The 19359-nt window shown below is 37.8% G+C and overlaps 1 protein-coding gene across 1 annotated transcript in view; it reads right to left on the reverse strand.

Annotated features, from left to right (window-relative positions):
- The window catches only part of ST6GALNAC3 (ST6 N-acetylgalactosaminide alpha-2,6-sialyltransferase 3), a 213826-nt gene that overhangs the window by 68271 nt on the left and 126196 nt on the right, over positions 1-19359 (reverse strand). Inside the window, exon 3 of the mRNA XM_036387984.2 lies at positions 8059-8468. Coding sequence (XP_036243877.2) covers positions 8059-8468 — 410 coding nt within the window. The remainder of the gene's footprint in view (positions 1-8058; positions 8469-19359) is intronic.

A 19359-nucleotide genomic window follows, 5' to 3' on the forward strand; every position in this document is an offset into this window, starting at 1 on the left:
TGCCTCCTTTCTGTAACCTGCAGGAATAGAGCAGAGAGGACATGCATGCTGGGATGACTTGATTTAAATAAAAAAATCAAAAAACCAAAGAAAAAGAACTCTCTAAATTTAAGGATGGGATACCAACAAGAAACTTGTGAAGAACAAATATGAGCAGTTAAAGATCTTTTCTTCTACTGCAATTGCATGTTTACTGAATTCTAATGCACCAGACAGGGCTGCTCAGGCTCTGAGATGAGTGGTGTCTCTGGTAACTGGTCCCAACTGTACTGAATGCTCCCACAACCAGGAATTGCTTACAAAATCTTGAAAACAGAACAGCTGAATCTTTGAACATCTATATAAAAAATTATTTCTCTTCAAACACAAACTAAGCCACATGCTGCTCAATATCTGAGACTTCACACAAACTGTTTGAAGACATAAGATTGAAGATTCATAATAAATCCCCACTCTTACAGTTCCGTTTTTCCAGACTTGAAAGTTCCAAAACCTGCTGGAGATGTGAATCTCTGAGAAAAATTTTACATGCTGCTCTTGTGCATGTTACTCTCCAAATGCAGAGTTGCCTCATGGTTAAAAGCTCAGAGAAGTTGAGTATCATGGGAACTGTGTAGGAGTGATTGTTTTCTAAACATAGGTTGTAGCATATCCCAATAGCAAATCAGGCTCCCCAGGAAGCACTGTTATGAATCCTGAGTCACCTTCAAAGGTATGTGCTATGGATCCATAGATTTGAACAGTTTCACTGTCCTGAAATTGCAGCCTAAATTCTTTATGTGGGATAACAGACACAGAAATAAAAAAAATGTAGAACATCTGCTTTGTTTTCATCTGGGTAAAAATACATATTGAAGATGTGCAAAGCAAGCACCTAGTTAACAACGAGTTCTAAATGAACATAATGAGTCACAAAAATTCCTATTTCCCCTTAGTTTTTCTCCTACCTATGAGGTCTCACATAGGCTTGACTTCTTACTAATTAAATTTTCCATGCAGAATTCATTTACTAATCTTCCTACATTTTAAGATAAAATACTTGAACATAAGTTCAGGCTAAATTTTTTCTACTTTCAAACAGATTTTCTTTTGCTGTGTTGTTTACTTGTACAAAGCTTTGAGATGACAATTTCTTTTAAATATCATTCTGTAAGATATGCAGAGTTCTCATACACCTTTTCTTATAAAAGCAGTTTCTAATAAATTTGACTAACTAGTGGGTGGATAGATGTACAGAAACTCTTCTCTATCCAAAGCAAGAAATTATTGTAGAGTTATTCCCTGTCTCATAAAGTTGCTATCCTCACTTGAGCACAGGTTCTATAGCACAAACCTCCCAGTGCATCTCATGCAGTTTGATTCCAGTATTTTTTTTTACTTAGCACTATAAATTCAGCTCAGAGCTCTTTAGGGAGCTTCCATTAGAAACCCCACAGTTACCAGTAACCACAACATATCACACTTCAGCAATAGCAACATTACATTTATCTTCTAATCTGTTTAATATCTCTTAGAAAAGAATTGCTGTGTGACAACAGATAATAAGTAAAGACTTCAATGGTAATCACTCTGTGTTTTTCAAGACAATTACTTCACCTGGCAGCAAGGCTGAATTTTAAAAAATAGATTGATTTTTTTTTTTTTTTTAAAGTTTAGATTTAAAAAAAAATATTTCTATTCCTTCAAAATTAAAAGCTCCTTTAGGAACATCAAGACCTATTTTATACACTGTGATCTGAGAAGTGAAAAACATTGAACTCTGGAAGATGAACAACAAAGACTTCATTCAAAATCTATGATTCTGCTAATTTTTCTCTCCAATACTTTTTTCCTTTGCAACCATAAAATATCCTCACCACCAGCAGCAAAACTGGAAGCCCTGCAACCCAGGATGGCACCAGGATTGCCAGCATGAGTCACTGCCTTACATCATCCTTTCCAAAGGTGGATGTTCATGGGATGTGAGAATCACAGAATCACAGGGTATGCTGAGTTGGAAGGGACCCTCAAGGACTGAATCCAGAATCCCATCCATATGCACAGTTCCGTCTGAGAGGTACCAGCAATTCTCTCATAATAATAAAAGCTGCAGAGTATTTAAAGCACAGGATGAAAAAGGTGTGCACAGGGTTATACCAAATACTGTACAAAGATTTAAGACACAGTTCATCAGAAGCAGAAAACAGATCCAGTGGCACTTAATGAAGACTTGATAAATTAGAAGACATAGATGGATAAATTCAAAGAACATGTGAAAATGCACAATGATAGAGTAGATCCTGATTATATATTCCTTGTCTTTAATCATTAATTAAAAAGAAACAACTCCATGGCTATAGTCAGCAACCACTGCAGAATCAATAGGTCTCTAAGCTCACACCAATCTATATGCAGCCAGAGCTTTATCACAAAATAATAGCTAATATTGATATTTTTTAATAAAGTTTCACTTTACTGTGTAATTAGTGTAATGTAGTAAGAGCTGTGTTCCTTAACAGAAGTGCTGGTGCTTTGAGCAGCATTTACTGGCATGTTAATAAAGAACGGACTTCTTCTATTGAGTTCCATCTGCCTAATAGAGAAAAGTGTTCATCTTAATTAGGAAAATCTTCATAAAGAATATAAATGCAGTTACTAATGGGCTGCAGGGAATAAATGCAGAACACTCAGGAACAACTGGTGTTTTACCAGGAAATGGAAGAGTGGATATAAACCCCCATACAGTTGTTAACCATCTGGTGATTGACCACAAATAGCAATAGATGCTGAGGTTTTAAGTGTTTTATAATGAAAAATCTATTTATTTCATTAAGGTTTCATGCTTTAGCCTCTTGTTTTTTCAGGTAATAAAGCAGTCTTGACTGACAATGAAACTATTTAAACCCTTTATGAATTAAGATGGACAAATCCATTAGCATTTTTTGAAGGAATTACTTTATAAAAAGAAAGAATGGAAGTGCCAAGCAATAGTTCCAGAAAGATCCACAGTCAAGTACTTGAAAAATGGTCACTATATCAAAGACGTATTTTTGGGGTTGCTGAGATGCTCATGGGCAGTTGAGAACTTTTGCTGACTTTACTGGTACAGCAGCAGATATTACATTATCATGATAAAGACTACAGCAAATTGTAAACTACAATTAATCTTTGTCCTTAAAAACGTTCCAACAGACATGTATAACATTTCCTCTGTCAGTCTGACTCAATTTTTTCATCCTTTTCTTCCTAAAGTTCTGTAATTTAAGACATCGGTATTCCCTAACTCTGCTCAATTTCTATTCAAAATGAAATGAACTTTTACTCATCTTCCAGATTTGCTTTTTTTAAATCACATTAATACAAAGTACTGATGGGATGTACTTCCCAAGTGCCAAAATTTAACTCTCTGAGCCAAACTCAGTGTCAATGTTCACAGCTTCCCAAGGAAAAAGTGCTTTCTGCAAATTTTAAGCAACACTAACTAATCTTTTATATTTCCTCCAAATAACTCTGATAGAGAAACCAATACATACATAAAAGCAAGCCCAAAAATGAAAATATCATTACTATCATATTTCATTCAAGCCAACAACCAGAAACACAGCATAAAACTCTGATATTCTGGACACTGACAGCTTTACTGCCTCAATTCACAGAGAATATCACCAAACAATAGAACTTGCAGCTACTTGAACCTCAGAGAATGTAATTTCATTTATTCATTTCAATGACATTTTTACTAGACTATAGCTTCATGTAGATTAGTCAGACACATGAAACACCACACATTAGCTGAGGTGAAGCTGTGATGACTGCAGTTGTCTTAACAGTGTCAATCCAAACTTTAGATGAATGTAATTTGCTAGCTCTAAATGACAGAGATATAATATAGATCTCATATATCACTGAAGTCATAAATAATTAGTGAGCAGAACTGAGTAAAATGGAAGCTTGAACACAACCCCAAATTTTGAATTTTGATGCAGAAGTCAGCAACCAGAATGATACATCTTTCTGCCTTGAATGATAAAACAGCTTTCTCACAACCTAACACATAGCACCATCTGGCATGAACTGAGGAAACTAAGAACTTCTGGAAGAGAAGCACAAAAGCAATTTTGTTTCTTCAGAATTGTCCAAGATATCGACAGAAGTCTTTCAGAAACAGCAATTTGACTGCAAATGTGGCTCAGTGAACCTGCCTCCTGAAGACACATGTGCGTAACTAATAAAATGCTGCCGAATTGAACTGATTGGGTATGGGATGAGCACTGTCTGAGTTAACACAGTGCACATAGAAAGTCCTCTGTCTACCAAACTGGCTGAAATTTCCAAACATCATCTCATATCTCTTACTGGGAATTTTAGGAGCTCAGGATACATTTCTTCAGCAGAGCCCAGCAGGCTCTTTTCAGTAGTTACTCACAAGAAGAGTGACAGCCAGTTGAGGTGTTTTTTGAGCAGTACCAGCACATCAGCACTGGCTGTCTGCTGGGGCTGGACACCTCCGCTGTGCAGTGGGACAGAGGCTCTGAGCCCACTACCAGCCCCGAGGGGGACGTGGAGCTGGGCACTGCTCAGGGATTGGCCTGAGATGCTTGCAGTGGAAACACAAATGGAGCTCCCTGCAGTCCAGGAAACATCAGTGCTCTGCTATCAGCATAGATTTATTTTAGCATTGCTTGTTGAAAGTGACTTTTAACGCAGACTGTTTTCTAAATGATCCTTAAAAGACGCTCCTTTCTTTCTCATCACCTTCACCTAAGGCAAGAACATCCAGTAGCACTGATCTATTTGCTGCTAGTTTTCATTAATTTTACCCTCCCTAAGGGTGGTGAAGCTTTGGTGCCAGCTAATTAAAACCTATTTAGGGATGCTCAGTACACTTTATCAGACCAGAATTAGCTTTGCTGCTTTAATGAAGACTACAGCTTTCTCTGTTATTACCAATTAAATGTTATTATATCATATTGCATTATATTTGTATTGCATGGCAGAGATATAGATGGCTTTAGAACCACTTATCTGGATTGAGGTACATACAAAGATGGCACATTTAGTAATTATCTAATATCTCTTTAAATCCTTTCACTTGAGTAAATATATATATAATATACCAGCACATTAGTGAAGTACGGGAAGAAGCTGCCAGCTTTATGCTCCCTCTAGGGAAGTACCAAGCAAAATGCATTAATGAAAAATTGTGAATGTCTGGTAATGAATATTATTTATGAACAACAATTATTCAAAGTGGATGAGCATTCACCACCTTGAACTCGACTGCTTCACTAACAAATACTCTCAGAAAGAACATATGTTCCCCAGATTCTTAACACTCATGCAAGGTTAATTACCCAGTGTGGACAGCCCATATCAGAGGGCATTTTGTACTACTGTAGAATTAAAAAATGCATTACAAAATAAAAACCACTGTTTGTTCAAAGTTACTCAGAGGCAATTCTTGTATCTTCCATGTATCAGTAATAAATCATTTGTCAATATCAAAGCTGTGGATTTTGGAACTGCACCCAGTGAAGTCAGGGATAAAGCTCCCATGTCAGCACTGCAGGACCAGAGCTTTTCTGCAGTAGAGAAGTGACTGCAGCACCTACCTGTTAGCTGCTTCTCACAAAATCTTTTTAAAACTTGAGATCCACAAGGATGAAACTGCTGAAAAGTCCCACTAATTACCTAAAAAGATTGTACATCAAAGAGTAGAAACAGAAAACTCATTAAAGGCTCGACAGACTAGAAATCTGCTGCAATCTTACTATGCATTAGTAGCATACACTGTACAGAAAGACAGTATTTTAGGATTAAACTAAAATAGATGTAGTTGCAATTCACTCTGTGCATTTTAAAATATGAGTTGAAATTGGTTTCCTTCCAGAATTTTTGCTGGAAACATGTCGAACCAGACCTCTGTTCAATCTAATATTCCAAGCAAGGGTTGATGTTTCTCTGAGGAACTGAAGGAATATTTGGCTGAGTAACCTGAACCTGTCTCAGCATCATAATAGCCTGGCACAATGTGTGAAAGTATTTTCATCACCCACAAATCTCCTGTGCTCTCCATTTACTGCTTCCACAAATGCCACATACCTCTAACAGTCTCATGACCCTCCCTAGAAACAGAAGACAGGCCCTGCAAATTGAAGATGTTACAGAAAATGAAACAGCTTCCAAACTGAAGTCCCCAATTACTAGGGAACTGCAAGATGTTTTCTTGAGATACAGAAGGCGGTGGCTGGTGATGCATCAATCATTTCCCTTGTTTCTGCATGACAAAATCACTAAATGATGTTAAAAACATCACTAAGTATTTGATGTGGATAAGCAGGACTAAAAATGAAAGTTTCAGCTGATACAAGTATGTTACCTGGCTGCCACTGTGAGAAGTGGTGGGTTTACCCTTGGTGTCAAAGGGACACGTGCACAAACAACGTGAAGGGTCGTGAGCCAGGCTCATAAAAATGTATTGCTGCTGCAATGTGAAACTTAAGGAAAAAGAACATGGGTCATTTTGACATTAGGTTGCTTAAGAACTTTGTTATAAGCTCTGAGAGAAGTTCAATCTGTTTTTTACATGAAAAGAAGCATTTGTATTGTGTTAATTGAGTAACTATAAAAACCTGAGATGTGTTAATTTGTTGAAGAGGAATGGATTAGGCTGGAGAGAGGTATACTTTGACATTGAATGATGAGATGTCTTTCTTTCATAGGAAAAAGAGGAGATTTTCTCAAGGTCTTATCTCACAATAAGGATTTTGATGACATAATGTAAAGTCGCTGTGACCTGACTGACTCATAAATATAAACAAATTTATGTACAGCAATACAATAATGTGCCCATGATCATATTTAGCTTGATTAATATGTAAACAGGATGACTTGGATTATTAAAGGTCATTTTTCAAGAATGAATCATGTGTATTTATTAGCCTCTGGTTATCAGTTTGCTCAGTTAAACTAAAGAAGCCATGATAACCTTGACACCTTTATGAGATATATAAGCTCCCTCCAACTCCAGAACCACAGCAGCAATATGTGCACTTTGTGAACAGGGGCAGGCTCCTCCTTATGCTCCAACAGTTTGAAAAATAGGAAAATTCAACTGTCACCAAGTTCTGACAGTTTAATAACATGGTGAAACAAGTACTTTTGAGATAACAAGCTTTTCTACTTCAAAAGCTAAGTCAAAATTTCAGACTACATTAAGCTGTTTGTGAAAACCTGCATCATTAATTTGGTCAGAATAGCAACAGTCCTTTCCAACCTCAAATTCATGATGCACAAATTTAAAAATTAATATTAAGGCACAGCAGTGATCTGGAAACGCCTTCCTAGTTAGCTCAAATGAGTATGTGTGACAGGTGCTCTTCCATGCCAAAACACAGATGACCTGAATTTTTGCAGCTTGGTTACAAATTCCTGAAATTTATGGTCTTAATTCCACAAATCTAGTTTCTCCTTTGAACATGCTAGCCCAAACAGTCCTCACACCTTCACCTCTTACAGCCTCACTTGAGTAGCATAAATACACATTATTAAGCATAGAAAATAGAATTTCAGCATAATATACTGGTAAAAACCTAAATCTATTCCAGTATGTCTGATAACCCGTTTTCACCAAGAAACAGAAATAATGCATAACCCTGAGGTCTGTGTTTGAAGAAAAGCTACAGTGCATCTCAACAGAGAAGAAAATGCAATATCCAGAATTATCCTGAGGTTGTGCATTTGGAAATGTTGTTTGTGTAGGATTATCCTCTTCAAATAAAATGTCAATTTAATCAATAGTAAATTGAGCTGAAAACAACACACAGCTTTGAAAACATTTCAGGAAGACATCCAATATTTTTGGGATTCAAGCCAACAGCAATGGAATGAACAGAAGGTAGCGTAGGTGGGGTAAATGGGGCCTAGCTGCTGCCTCATCAAGTGCTTATAACAGTCAAACTCATATAACACTCTATTAAAAACGTATCTGGGGACTCATTTAGTAGCTGACATCCCACATGGATCTCCTCACGTATCTTTTGTCAAACATTTTAATTGTTCCTCACGTTTCAGACTCACCGGTCCTTTCCCGTCTCCCTCTTAAACACCGCATCGCAGTAACTCATGCGCTTCTCCGTGGTCACGTAGATTTTGGCCGTTGGGTAGCTGTCAACAGTTTTCTTCAGCATGTTGTACACAATGCCATTTCCATCCCTCCTCATGTTCCGAAAAGGACCCCAGATCACGTAAACGGTGCTGTTGGTTTCTTTGAAAAAGTACTCGGGATTCTTGAGCAGGAGAGGCACGCTTGTGTGAGAGACCACTCTTACGGTTGTCCTCTTCCCAACATCCTCCTCATAGCCCTTTGTGGGAGCATTGTTCATCCTCCATATGCAGGAGGACTTGTCTATCTCAGTGCCCACCCTCTGGCCAGCCATCTGTCCCGAGTTTGAAACAATGGCACAGAGGTCACAGTCAAGTTGTAGAGGCTGGAAGACAGGAAACAGTAATTTATATTGCAAGTTTTTCTCTGTAAAACATAAAGATTGAAAATTCAGTTAAAAGAAAAACAGGTAGAGTACAACAAATGGATAGTAATGCTTCTCTTTAAAAAACCGAAACCACAATCCCCACGTGGGATTTGAAAACTCTACCACCAGAAATACAAACCTTTTCAAGGAAATAGGCAGTTCCAATCTTTGCCTTTGTTCCCACTTTGCAAAGTCAACTATATAGATAATAATTCCTTTTTGCCCTCTAAATGTTACTCTTTTCACTAAAAAAACAAGGAAATAAAGAAACAGTAGAACACAATATTTAGATCAATGGCTTCTCTTTTAACAAGGTGTTGCCAGCAATAGGAAAAAACCTACTGAAAAAGTAATGCTGGAAGTTTAACTGTTCATTAACTGTGTTTGTGTCTGAATGAACAGCTCCCAAATTTGTGACAGAAGTCGAATGCAAAATGTATCTCTAAAAAGCAATCTATGAGTATGAAAATCCTGCAGTTGGAAAGGAGATGTGGACAGAGGAGTATGTTGTCCTCTCCAGAGAGCAGTTATGATCCATGAAAATTGAGAGGTAGAGGGACTGGTGATACCTGAATTAGAACTTAATCCTGAGAAAACTATAGTCAAGGACAGTATTTTGTGATCACATTCTATGGTGCTATTACTCCAGTATGAATCAAAAATAGAAAAAATAATCTAACAGAGATATAAGGACCTATCTGATGCCCCATTTGTCAGAGTATAAAGAGTAAATGCTTTTTTGTTGTTTTGTACCTACAGACTAAAAGGAAATGCCCTCTATTTAAATTGGATTGTATAAAGAGTTCAGTTAGAAATTGAAATCAAGTGAAAACTAGACCCATCAAAAAAAAACCTTACAGAAGATCATCTAGGTCAGAGATAACCTACAATATTTTGTATGGTCACAGATTTGATCCTCTGTCATGCTCACAATTGGGAGGCAGTGACCTCAGTTTAGTATTTTTTAGGAAAAATTCTCTTCACGTTCATTGAACATTTACTCTGACAGGATGCTAGGTGCTTTTCTGATCAGCCTTGTGGTTATTTCTCTTCAAAATCAAACCTTATTTAGCTGATGTGGATGAATAGCCTGCCTACATTTGACCACTATAACCCTAGGATGCAATTGCTGACAAAAAACCAAATTCTTTGATAAGGGGGAATAATGCAAGGACAAGAGCCAAACATTTTAAGAAAGCCAAACTGTAAGAGCTAAAATGTATCATCTTTGGGTGACAAATATTGTACTGAACCAAGGTGCATACTGCACGACTTGTGCAGTAAACCTTACAATTTCAAAGCTTTGATTTCTCTGTTTTGATTGATTTGATTTTGTTATGTGGCTAGTTCAGGAAAACATTCTTTCCTAAATTAGTAGCTAAAGATTCCTGATTGAATGCAAAAGCATTGTCAATGTTTCCTTTACAGAACACCATGCATTTTTTATAGCTGGTATAGTTTTAGAGAGCTGTCCTGCATGGCTCTCTGACAGCAGGGATGAAATCCCAGGAGATGCAGCTGAATGCAGCAGCCTTTCTGTTTACTGCTTACTTACAGAAATTCTCTCTAAGATACATTATGAGGACATGGCTGGGTGACCTAAACAAATCCATGAGCATAACTCATATTCTAGCATGAAGTGAATAGTTACAGACCCAGTAGATTAATTTATAGCTTTCAGGCTGAACTTTCAAACTAACAAATGCTGAATATGAAACTGCTAGATAGGAAAAGCCAATTTGGTCAACAATCTGGTTCCATTTAAATTTGTCTCATCCTTAGAGCTGCTTTTTTCACTAAATTCTTCCTTCTCCATTTAAATGGAGCTGCTCTCTTAAATTTAGAATTGTTTGAATTTCCTCACCTTAGAAATGCATTGCACATTTTCTATTCACTGAGTGCAACTGTTCTGCTTGAATAAGCTGAGTACACACACTCCTGCAACTGTGTCCCCTGGTTTTCTAGCTCTTTTCTTGTGATTCATTTATCTTCTTCCAATTTATAAAGTGCTTTCATAATACTGCAATGCCTACACTAGGTCAACATATAATCTGCTCTTCTTGAACAGAGTCAGAAGCTAACTCCCTCCCAGCTCTATCTCACAATTAGTATTTTTTTGAATGCAGAGATTTTACATGTCCCAATATGCACATTTCCCAACAGAGATCCCAGACAGAGTTAGAAGACTGACACCCATGACAGATATTCCACTGACTCCTGAATTATCCACTGCCTTCTTCACCTTTTTGCATCTTATCTCCCTCAACATATGAGAAAACACACATCAATATTGACTCACTGAACCCCATATGGAGACAGGCGACCTGTTTGTGGTGTTGGTTTGTAAGTGTCACAGACGAGAAGGGTGGTTTCAGTGACACACATGAATCCACATACAATACAAATGGGTCTGCCAGGTAGTCCTGGCTGCCCTCTCATCTGCAGAGATGGTTCAGCAGCAGTGGGACTGAAAGAGACTGGCAGGACCGCACTGAAACTTGTGCTGTTACTACTTATCCTCTGTGGACCCAGAAAATCAGGCCAAGGTTCACCTCTCACAACTTCTTCATTCACTTGCATTATGGATACATGAGTTAAAGACAAAAATATTAAGAACCATTCAGGTTTTCTTCTCTTTTCATGTACTTACACATTTATGTCACCTCTAAACACCAAGGGGGCTGGGCTATTATTGCTGCTAGAAAATTGCTCGTTTTTTTGCTGACCAGAAGGATGTAGAAGACCTCAGCAGAGCAGCTGGGTATGGTTCTGACAAATAGTCCCATCTTTTTCCTGAATGATACATTGTAACTGTTGAGGAACACTTATATTTTAATCAGTAAAGAAAATGAAATGTCTGACCTTTCCATTTCCTGTGCAAGCTTACAGACAATAGAAAAGATAATTAAAATTGTGAATTAGAACTCGCAAAACAGTGCCATTTCTCTAGCAAAGAGAAATAGCTGTGCAATAAAGGTCACTTATCAAACAGTTCTAGTTATTAAATCTTTGCATTTAGCACTGAAGTGGCTTCACAGAATCAAAGGTCAAATCATTAAATAACAAAATCAGCCAGAATTAGAAAAGGTCACAAGCAAATCCAGCTAAAGTAGGTCACAAAACATGATTCTCTTCCACATAGGATTTCATTATTTGGAAAATCGCTTACTTTCCAAATTTGACAACTCCCCCGCCATTTCCAGTCTCTCCACCAGGAGACTGAAATTCCAGCTACAGAACCTTTTGTATGGGTGGATTTCCCAGTGGCACGGATCTTGGATCACCAAGTTTCCCAGCCACAGCCCTGTACATCTGCTGAGGTCCATGTGGGGAGGATCTCAGGCCAGGTCTCTGAACCACACAATAACGTCTGGACAAACAGACGCACGCCAAGCTCTGGTCTCAGCAGAGATTGCCAGATTCACTCCCCGCTGGACCAAACCCAGCTCAGGACCTCTGCAGATGGAATCTCCACTAATGAAAAGCTGAATTTCTCTTGTGGCTCCTTAGCACTATGGACCGGCGGTGCGCTCTCTCCAACCACCAACTGTTCCACTCTGAATCCCACAACTAATCACACAGATAGTTAGGAAACTCACACTAAACTTTCTCAATTGTTACTTTAACAATATGATTGTAATTTTGTAAATTGGACGCAATGCCCATTCACTACATAATGAGGCAATTATTAGCAGCTTGCCACATATTAATTTGCTCCTTTAATGTTGAAACAAATGAGATCTTTTCTTATAATCATCCTATTTGAGTGAATTCTAACAAAGCCGATTGAACAAAGCTCCAGAGAGACTTTCTTTATTTCAATGCCATTTATTCTTCTACTCTTCTTGGATGTCTTTAGAGTTTCAGAGGATACAACATTTATAATGACGCCAATAGGGAATAGATTTTGCCTTTATTCTTCTTGATGTTCTTTTGAGGTCTTTGAAATTAAAGGTACAAGAGAGGCATTAACCGTCTGGCATTGTTTTTATTGCTTTCCTCTACTTTGCAAGCAAAAAATGTATTTTAATTTTTCCTGTGTTTCAGTGATTAAACAAGCTGGTTTTATCTACACTTACTCAATTTCTTCAGACCTCTGATTGGGAGAAAAGACTTGCCAAGCTTCTCTAGGAAAAAATTCAGCACATTAAAAGAAAAGAAAGATAGTATTTGTGTGTTCACCCAGCAAGAACTACCAAATTAGTACAGCACTGTATTTAACTTACATTATATTACTAACATCAAGCAAAAAATGATAAAAATTATTAAAATTACAGGTCTGATTACCCTGAGTTTGTGTTTGTTCCCTCTTCTGCCCTGTGGCAGTATTGTGGGGTTTTTTACCTTCAGCAGTTGATTTTGGTCCTAGCCCTCAGCATCACATCCCAGCAAACATCTGTCTTCATAAAATTTAATGTTAAGATTCCATAAAGATTTTAACATTTTGACGTTATTTTGAAATAACTTCAATGTCAACATGCATCCATTTCCAAATAAATAGAATATGATCTGTTTCTTCATAAGACTGTTCCTGAGACTCAAGTGCCTGGGATATTTTATTTAGATTAATGTCACTGATATGAACATGAGTTCTAGCAGAAAGTTTTTATTTAAATTGAATGAATTGGAAGGGAGTGCACAGCAGGGACTAATCTTACAGCAGGAGTAAGAATAAATAACCATATTTGAAAGTCTTTCTATATACACTGACCCAGTTGTTAGAGAACTGTTTGATTTGCAGCTCTGGTTACAGCTCCTTGAAGGGGCTGTACCAGCCCTTTGCCTGAACAAGTATCTTGTGGATTCCTCATGTCAGTGGTAACAAGACAGAAAAACAAAGGAAAAAAACCTCGGATTTTGAGTAGAGGTTGAAACTTGACGGCCAAAATCACCCCCCCCATCTAAACTTTCAACCAGCAAGAGTATTTTTGAAACATTTTATTTTTCTTTCTCATGGAAAGGAAAAAAAACCAAAGCAGAAACTCAAACCTTCCAAACACAAATCACAGTGCAAAGTGATGCAGTGTCATCTTTCTCACTTTTGAGACGGCTCCAGACAACTCCATGCCAGCTCCTACCTCTTTCAAGATACAGCACAGCAAATGCTCACCAGAACACACAGAAGAGAGAACAGAAAAAATTTCAGACACCTGTGAAAGGGTAGAATGTAGTTTAGTGTTAAAAGGGAAACATGTAAGGGGAAGAAGGATTTGAGAACGAAACTTAGATATATATATATATATATATATATATATATATATATATATATATAGCCGAGAAGATAAACCATGATGCTTGGAAATGCAATCCAGCAAAGAAGAACCAAAACTCCTGAAGTTACAAACTAACTGTCATGAAGAAAATTTAGTCAGACATGTCAATCAAATAATTTAGGAATGAAGAGGCAGAGAGAAAAGCTTTTGTCCTTTACACTGCAACTGCCCAAGTAGAAAACATGAAAATGGATATGTTCAGTCCAGCATATAGCACTATAGTTTGTAGGTAACCCGAAACCCTGACATCCCTCGGCATGCAGATGTCTGCATCTTCAGATCCACACAATGAACACCTCTGAACTGGAAGAAAAGCAGAATACTCTCTGGCATATATATTGAAAAAATTAGCATAAAGAGACAAGTACACCCAAGAACATATGTGGAAATGCTCCTGTCAAACACTGCTGAGGATTGAATTGTTATGGAAAGGAGGAAACTCCATCATGCGCACCCTACGCAGACAAGTTCACGAAGCAGGCACTAAAATAGCATTCACTCTGAAAAACAGCCTATGAAAAAATTAGCTTCACAGCTGAACAAAATGGAAAACCAAACAAACATCAGTTCTGGAGTATTCCTGACTTCATCCCAGAGGTTTAGCTGATGACCATAAATAACCAGAATGTTTGTGACACTTCATCTATCACCCATTTACAAGCACGCAGGCTTTAAAATATCATGACTTTGTAATAGTTCAAAAGCCGGGAATTCTTCCAACCAAATACTGCTGGCTGAATGCTGAACCCAGTAAGTCATTTATCTTAACATCCACCACATTGTTCACCTGCCCTCAGTACTACATGATGACTCTTGAATTTTGTGCACAAAAGTTACTGGAAAAACACCATGTAAACCAGACACTGTCCATAAAACAGCATAAAGAACTCAGAGTACAACACAAGGTGATCCTAACAATGGCACTCCTTTTGTTACTCTGCTGCAGAGCTGTATTTGCAACATTACATTTGCTACCAGCAAAACATGTCACTTGATTCAGCAGGTAACTGGTATCATAATATTTAACTCTAATTTATCTTCTGCAATTCTCTGTATCACATTTCTTTTCTGCCTTTTACATTTAGTAATAAGGAAGATAACAACTGTTTCTTCTCTATACAGAAATATTTGCTCAGCAAACAATACAAACCACCAGGAGGTAAAATGTCACAACTCAAGGAGACATAAAAGGGAGGAATGTCCTGTTAGCACATGGGCTGAATAGCCAATGAATCTCAGTACAAAAGGACAAAAACAATTTTTCACACCCAATAACATGTGTGGCAGCAGAGCAGAGGTAACATGTAACACATAATCCTTCCTTACAGAGTGGATTCTAGAAAGACATCCTTGACAGCAACCAAGGCCAAAAGAACTCTATCCACAAAAACTGGTTTTCTTTTGCAAATAATAGTAAGTATCTCTGCAAAAAAATTAATGGGAATTCCTACAGTGAAGAAGCCTACTGGAAGACTATGTCTAAGGAATTCTCTGTCACATATGGAAAACATGAGTTGCTCTAACCACTGACTTTAATTTGTATTTATTATAAATACCCGCAGATGGCGGTAAAGTATATAATGTATACAGCAGATTTGTTCCAAGTTTGCTTTCTCTAATAACCTCCCATTATCAGCACTCACCATTAATCATGGACCATTATCTAGGAACTTAGTTGGCTGAATCACAGATGCAGTAATGCCTGTAAGGCCTCTAATCTAAATACATTTGAAAAAATTAGACTCACAAATAAACTAGGGGACTTCTAATATGAAGTTTACATCTTATTTCAGGTCAATTTATTTGGGATTTGATACGGGGAAACAATATCAAGGTAAGCAGCAAAAACTCTCAGAAAAACTTCTTTGTATTAACCCCCCCCCTCCTTCTTTCCCTTGAAAACCCACCTAAAAGGCTGGAAGCCTAACCTCTAATTTATTTTGGTTCCATGCTGTCTAGACCTATTATTTAATTTTGTCTCTCTTGGTGGTCTATCTGACAAATTATTTGTATGCATGGACGGAAAGTGATAAGCTAAAATGCCAATTATCCATTTTTTCTGAAATTAAAAGAATTATCATATCCATGCCAGGAATAAGAATAAGGTTTATTACAATAGCTTTAAAACCAGTGGCATTTTTTCATTTGACAAAATAATCTTTAGGAAGCCTTCTAAGTCCAGTGTTTTTAATTGCAGGATGCCTTATCTAAAAGAGACTACACAGTTACTTTTGGCCACATTCATTTGCTTTCACTGGTCCATTGGCAATATTTGCAGTACCACCCTATGACTGTCATCTATAAAAATGTTTAAAATTTTCTCTAAAAATGTAATTTCAGGTTAAAATTTCACTTAGAAAGTCTTAGTCCAAAAATTTATTTGTTTGAAATATCTTCTATTTTAAAATCATAAAATCATTTCTGTTTCAGAAAGATACAGGATTAAATCATCATTTTGTCAGACACCTGAAATTTCAAACACTATGGCAATGGGCACTAGGACAAAAATTTTAAATGGATTAGAAAGTTCTGTTTAAATTATTAGGCAGATGTGTTGTACATTTTCTTAAGTCATTAAAGAAAGCTATTGAAGTATAGCTGCATATTTTAAAACTTTGAAGTTTAAGGTTTGTTTCAAAAGGAAAAAAAACATCACTGTACGAATACTCACTTCTGATTGCTTTTGCATCACTGCCTTGGTGCATATGTCCACTAAACACCCTTTAACCAGTGCAGATTTCATGCAGACAACAGTTTGAATCATGGACTAACAACACCTGCAGTAACTCAGTAAGCAGAAACTCAAGTGGAAACCACTGGGGTTAAGTGACTTGTAAATAACAGAAAGATCCTCTGTGTCAGTTCTCCTTGCTCATGGAGCTCAACAGGGCAGCTCCTGCTCCTGCCACATCCCAAACAGCCCCATTTACCCCTCAGGTAAAAGTCTTTACTGGATAAAAGCCCCTGAGCTCAGTGGCCTCTGCATCCTTTGCACAGAGCTAACCAAGGCCCGAGGTGCTGAGTAACATATACACACAAATGAGCTGCTAAGTTATGAGGTGAAACGTGCTAGAAGCAATTGCAAAACAAAATCTTACTAAAAGATGAAAATAATAAACCCTATCAATCTTTTCTCCACTGCATAGTCTGGCCTGACAGTGACATAGTTCCAAGACATAAAAAACACGACTTCCAAAATGAGTATTTATAATCATATAGCTCTTCTCCCTATAATTTAAATTTTTAAGAGAGAAATTAATTTTTAGTCCTTCATACATCTTCAAAAGAAAAATACCACTTCAATGTACCTATACACTGACTTTGTGGATAAATCTATGGCACATTCATTGCCTCCATTACAGCCAAAAGTAAAGCTCCCACTGACATGACTGAGACTTCATGGAGACTTCACCTAACATAGGAATTTTGGGAAGAGAAATCTGGATTTGCAGTTCATGGATGGACAAGATTACAAAATCATGGTGCTACTCCTTCACCTGGGCAGCAGCAGAGGCCTTTCAGCTGTGATCCACCTTCAACCCATGAAAAGGATGCAGAGTGCTTTCTTGATATAAGTTACCCGCTCACAAAGCCAGAACACAGTGCTCCTTCTCTGTGTGTGAGCACACATGCTGATGTTCTGGGCTGCATGGACTTCCCTGGTCCCTACTGAAACTATTCCCTGCCCCAAGTCTGTCTCTGGGATGGAAGCCTTGGAGACCGTGCTGGCTTCCATGCTGGCCTCACATTCTACATTTCCACTCTACTTGTGAGCGCACAGAGCTTGTGTAGTTGTTTGTGTTTTGCTCTTTTAGACTGTTGGCTTTAATGTAGCTTGTGATTCCTAGTGCTTCCAAGGACTGTAATGACAGCAGGATCTTTGAAACTTGAAAAGCAATCTTAAAGGTCAACACCTAAGCTCATCCGTGGCTCTGTAACTCACACTGATGCAGCAATGACTACCATGGCTCTGACAAAACAGGTTCTTGGGGAGAGCAACTTGAGAAAGAAAACCAGAGCCCTCTGAGAGCATCTGCCTGCTGTGGCTTGCTGGCACTATCAATATGGCAAAATACATTTCAGCTGAGGGCCTAGAAAGAGAAGAGGTCATGGAATACTGAGAACTGCCTTCTTACAAACAAGTTGTGCCTCTCCTTTCGTCCTTCTGGAGCAATGCTGCTCCATGCTATAGGCTCTGCTGCACCTCAAGCTACCAACAGCTCCCAGCTGCACACTGGGAACCGAGAGGGGAAGTTCAACCCCACTGCCACAAAGCTGGTGTGAGGAACTCGGGGATACAGCTAAGAAAAAAACAATCAGCTGAATTCAAATAATTATAAAATAATCATCCAAAGGAAATGAAGAGGTGTCCAGGTTACAGACTATGCTGAGGAAAAGCATAGAAATAGTATTTCTTCATTTCTATGAACAGTATACAAGAGAAAACTTTTCACACTCAATGTTAGCTCTATGTTCTCGTTTGTTTAGTGACTTTAAAAAAAGCGCATACATGTACATATGTATTAACAACATCAAAAGGAGCAAGCCAGAGAAATGGAGGGTCTAGATCACATATTAATTTAACTCTAAGAAAATATTTACAAAGCAAATGTGCAAGTTTTGGCATCCCCTCTCTCTGAGTCATACAACTGTAGAATTATAGATGCGGCATGAAGAGGTTTGCGTGTGTCTGTGTTCAGCTACCCCATCATACATGTGTCAGACATTCACAGTGTTCTCATGGCTACAAAAGACCAAGGCAGATGAGCTTGGGGAAAAAAAAAAACAAAGTGATGGACTATATATAACCCATTAAAAAAGAATCCTTTTTTCAAGGAAAGCACTTTTATGACAGAGGGCAATTAAGCTTTGAAAGAGGTGCCCAAAGGAGTCTTTGTTCCTAGAGATTTTCAAAGCTTGAAGAGGCAGAGACCTGACCTAACCTTGATGTTACTCCTATTTATAGTTGATATTGGACAAGATGGTCTCCAGAGGTTATTTCCAATGTACTTTTCTTCAGTAATTCTACAGTTCTATCACTATGAAGAACCAAGGGGAAGCTCAATGAATTTTAATGAAAAAGACAGCACATATTTTTAATAATGAGGACTATTCAATGTCCTAGGGAACTTTTTAGAAATAAAAGAACTCAAAATGACAACAAAATAGTGAAAATTGAATAATTAGTGAAAAATTATTCTTTTTTTTTCTTGTCTGTTCTTGGTTCTTTCTACTGCCTGTCACACACAAAATCATGCAAAATACGGGAGAGAGAAACATTCCTAAAATGAAAATGGGCTAAAGATTTGATCTGCATGTCCCATGAGAATCCTGCACAGAACCTACACCTAATAAATCTTATTCCAGATAAAATATTATTAGGCACAATTACAAGACTGGAATCCAGACTGACCACAGGTTCATTCCAGCTGGTGTAGCACAGGGTATGGGCAGGGAACATGGTGCAATTTCCCTCCTGGCATGAGTGAACCAGCACCTGGACTGCTAAAATGGCTGTATCCAATAGACCATTACTTTGAAGGTGTTTGTGGAGAAAGCTACGTTTATTGAGTCTT

The sequence above is a fragment of the Molothrus ater genome, chromosome 9 (assembly GCF_012460135.2).
Source record: "Molothrus ater isolate BHLD 08-10-18 breed brown headed cowbird chromosome 9, BPBGC_Mater_1.1, whole genome shotgun sequence".
Lineage (NCBI taxonomy): Eukaryota > Metazoa > Chordata > Aves > Passeriformes > Icteridae > Molothrus > Molothrus ater.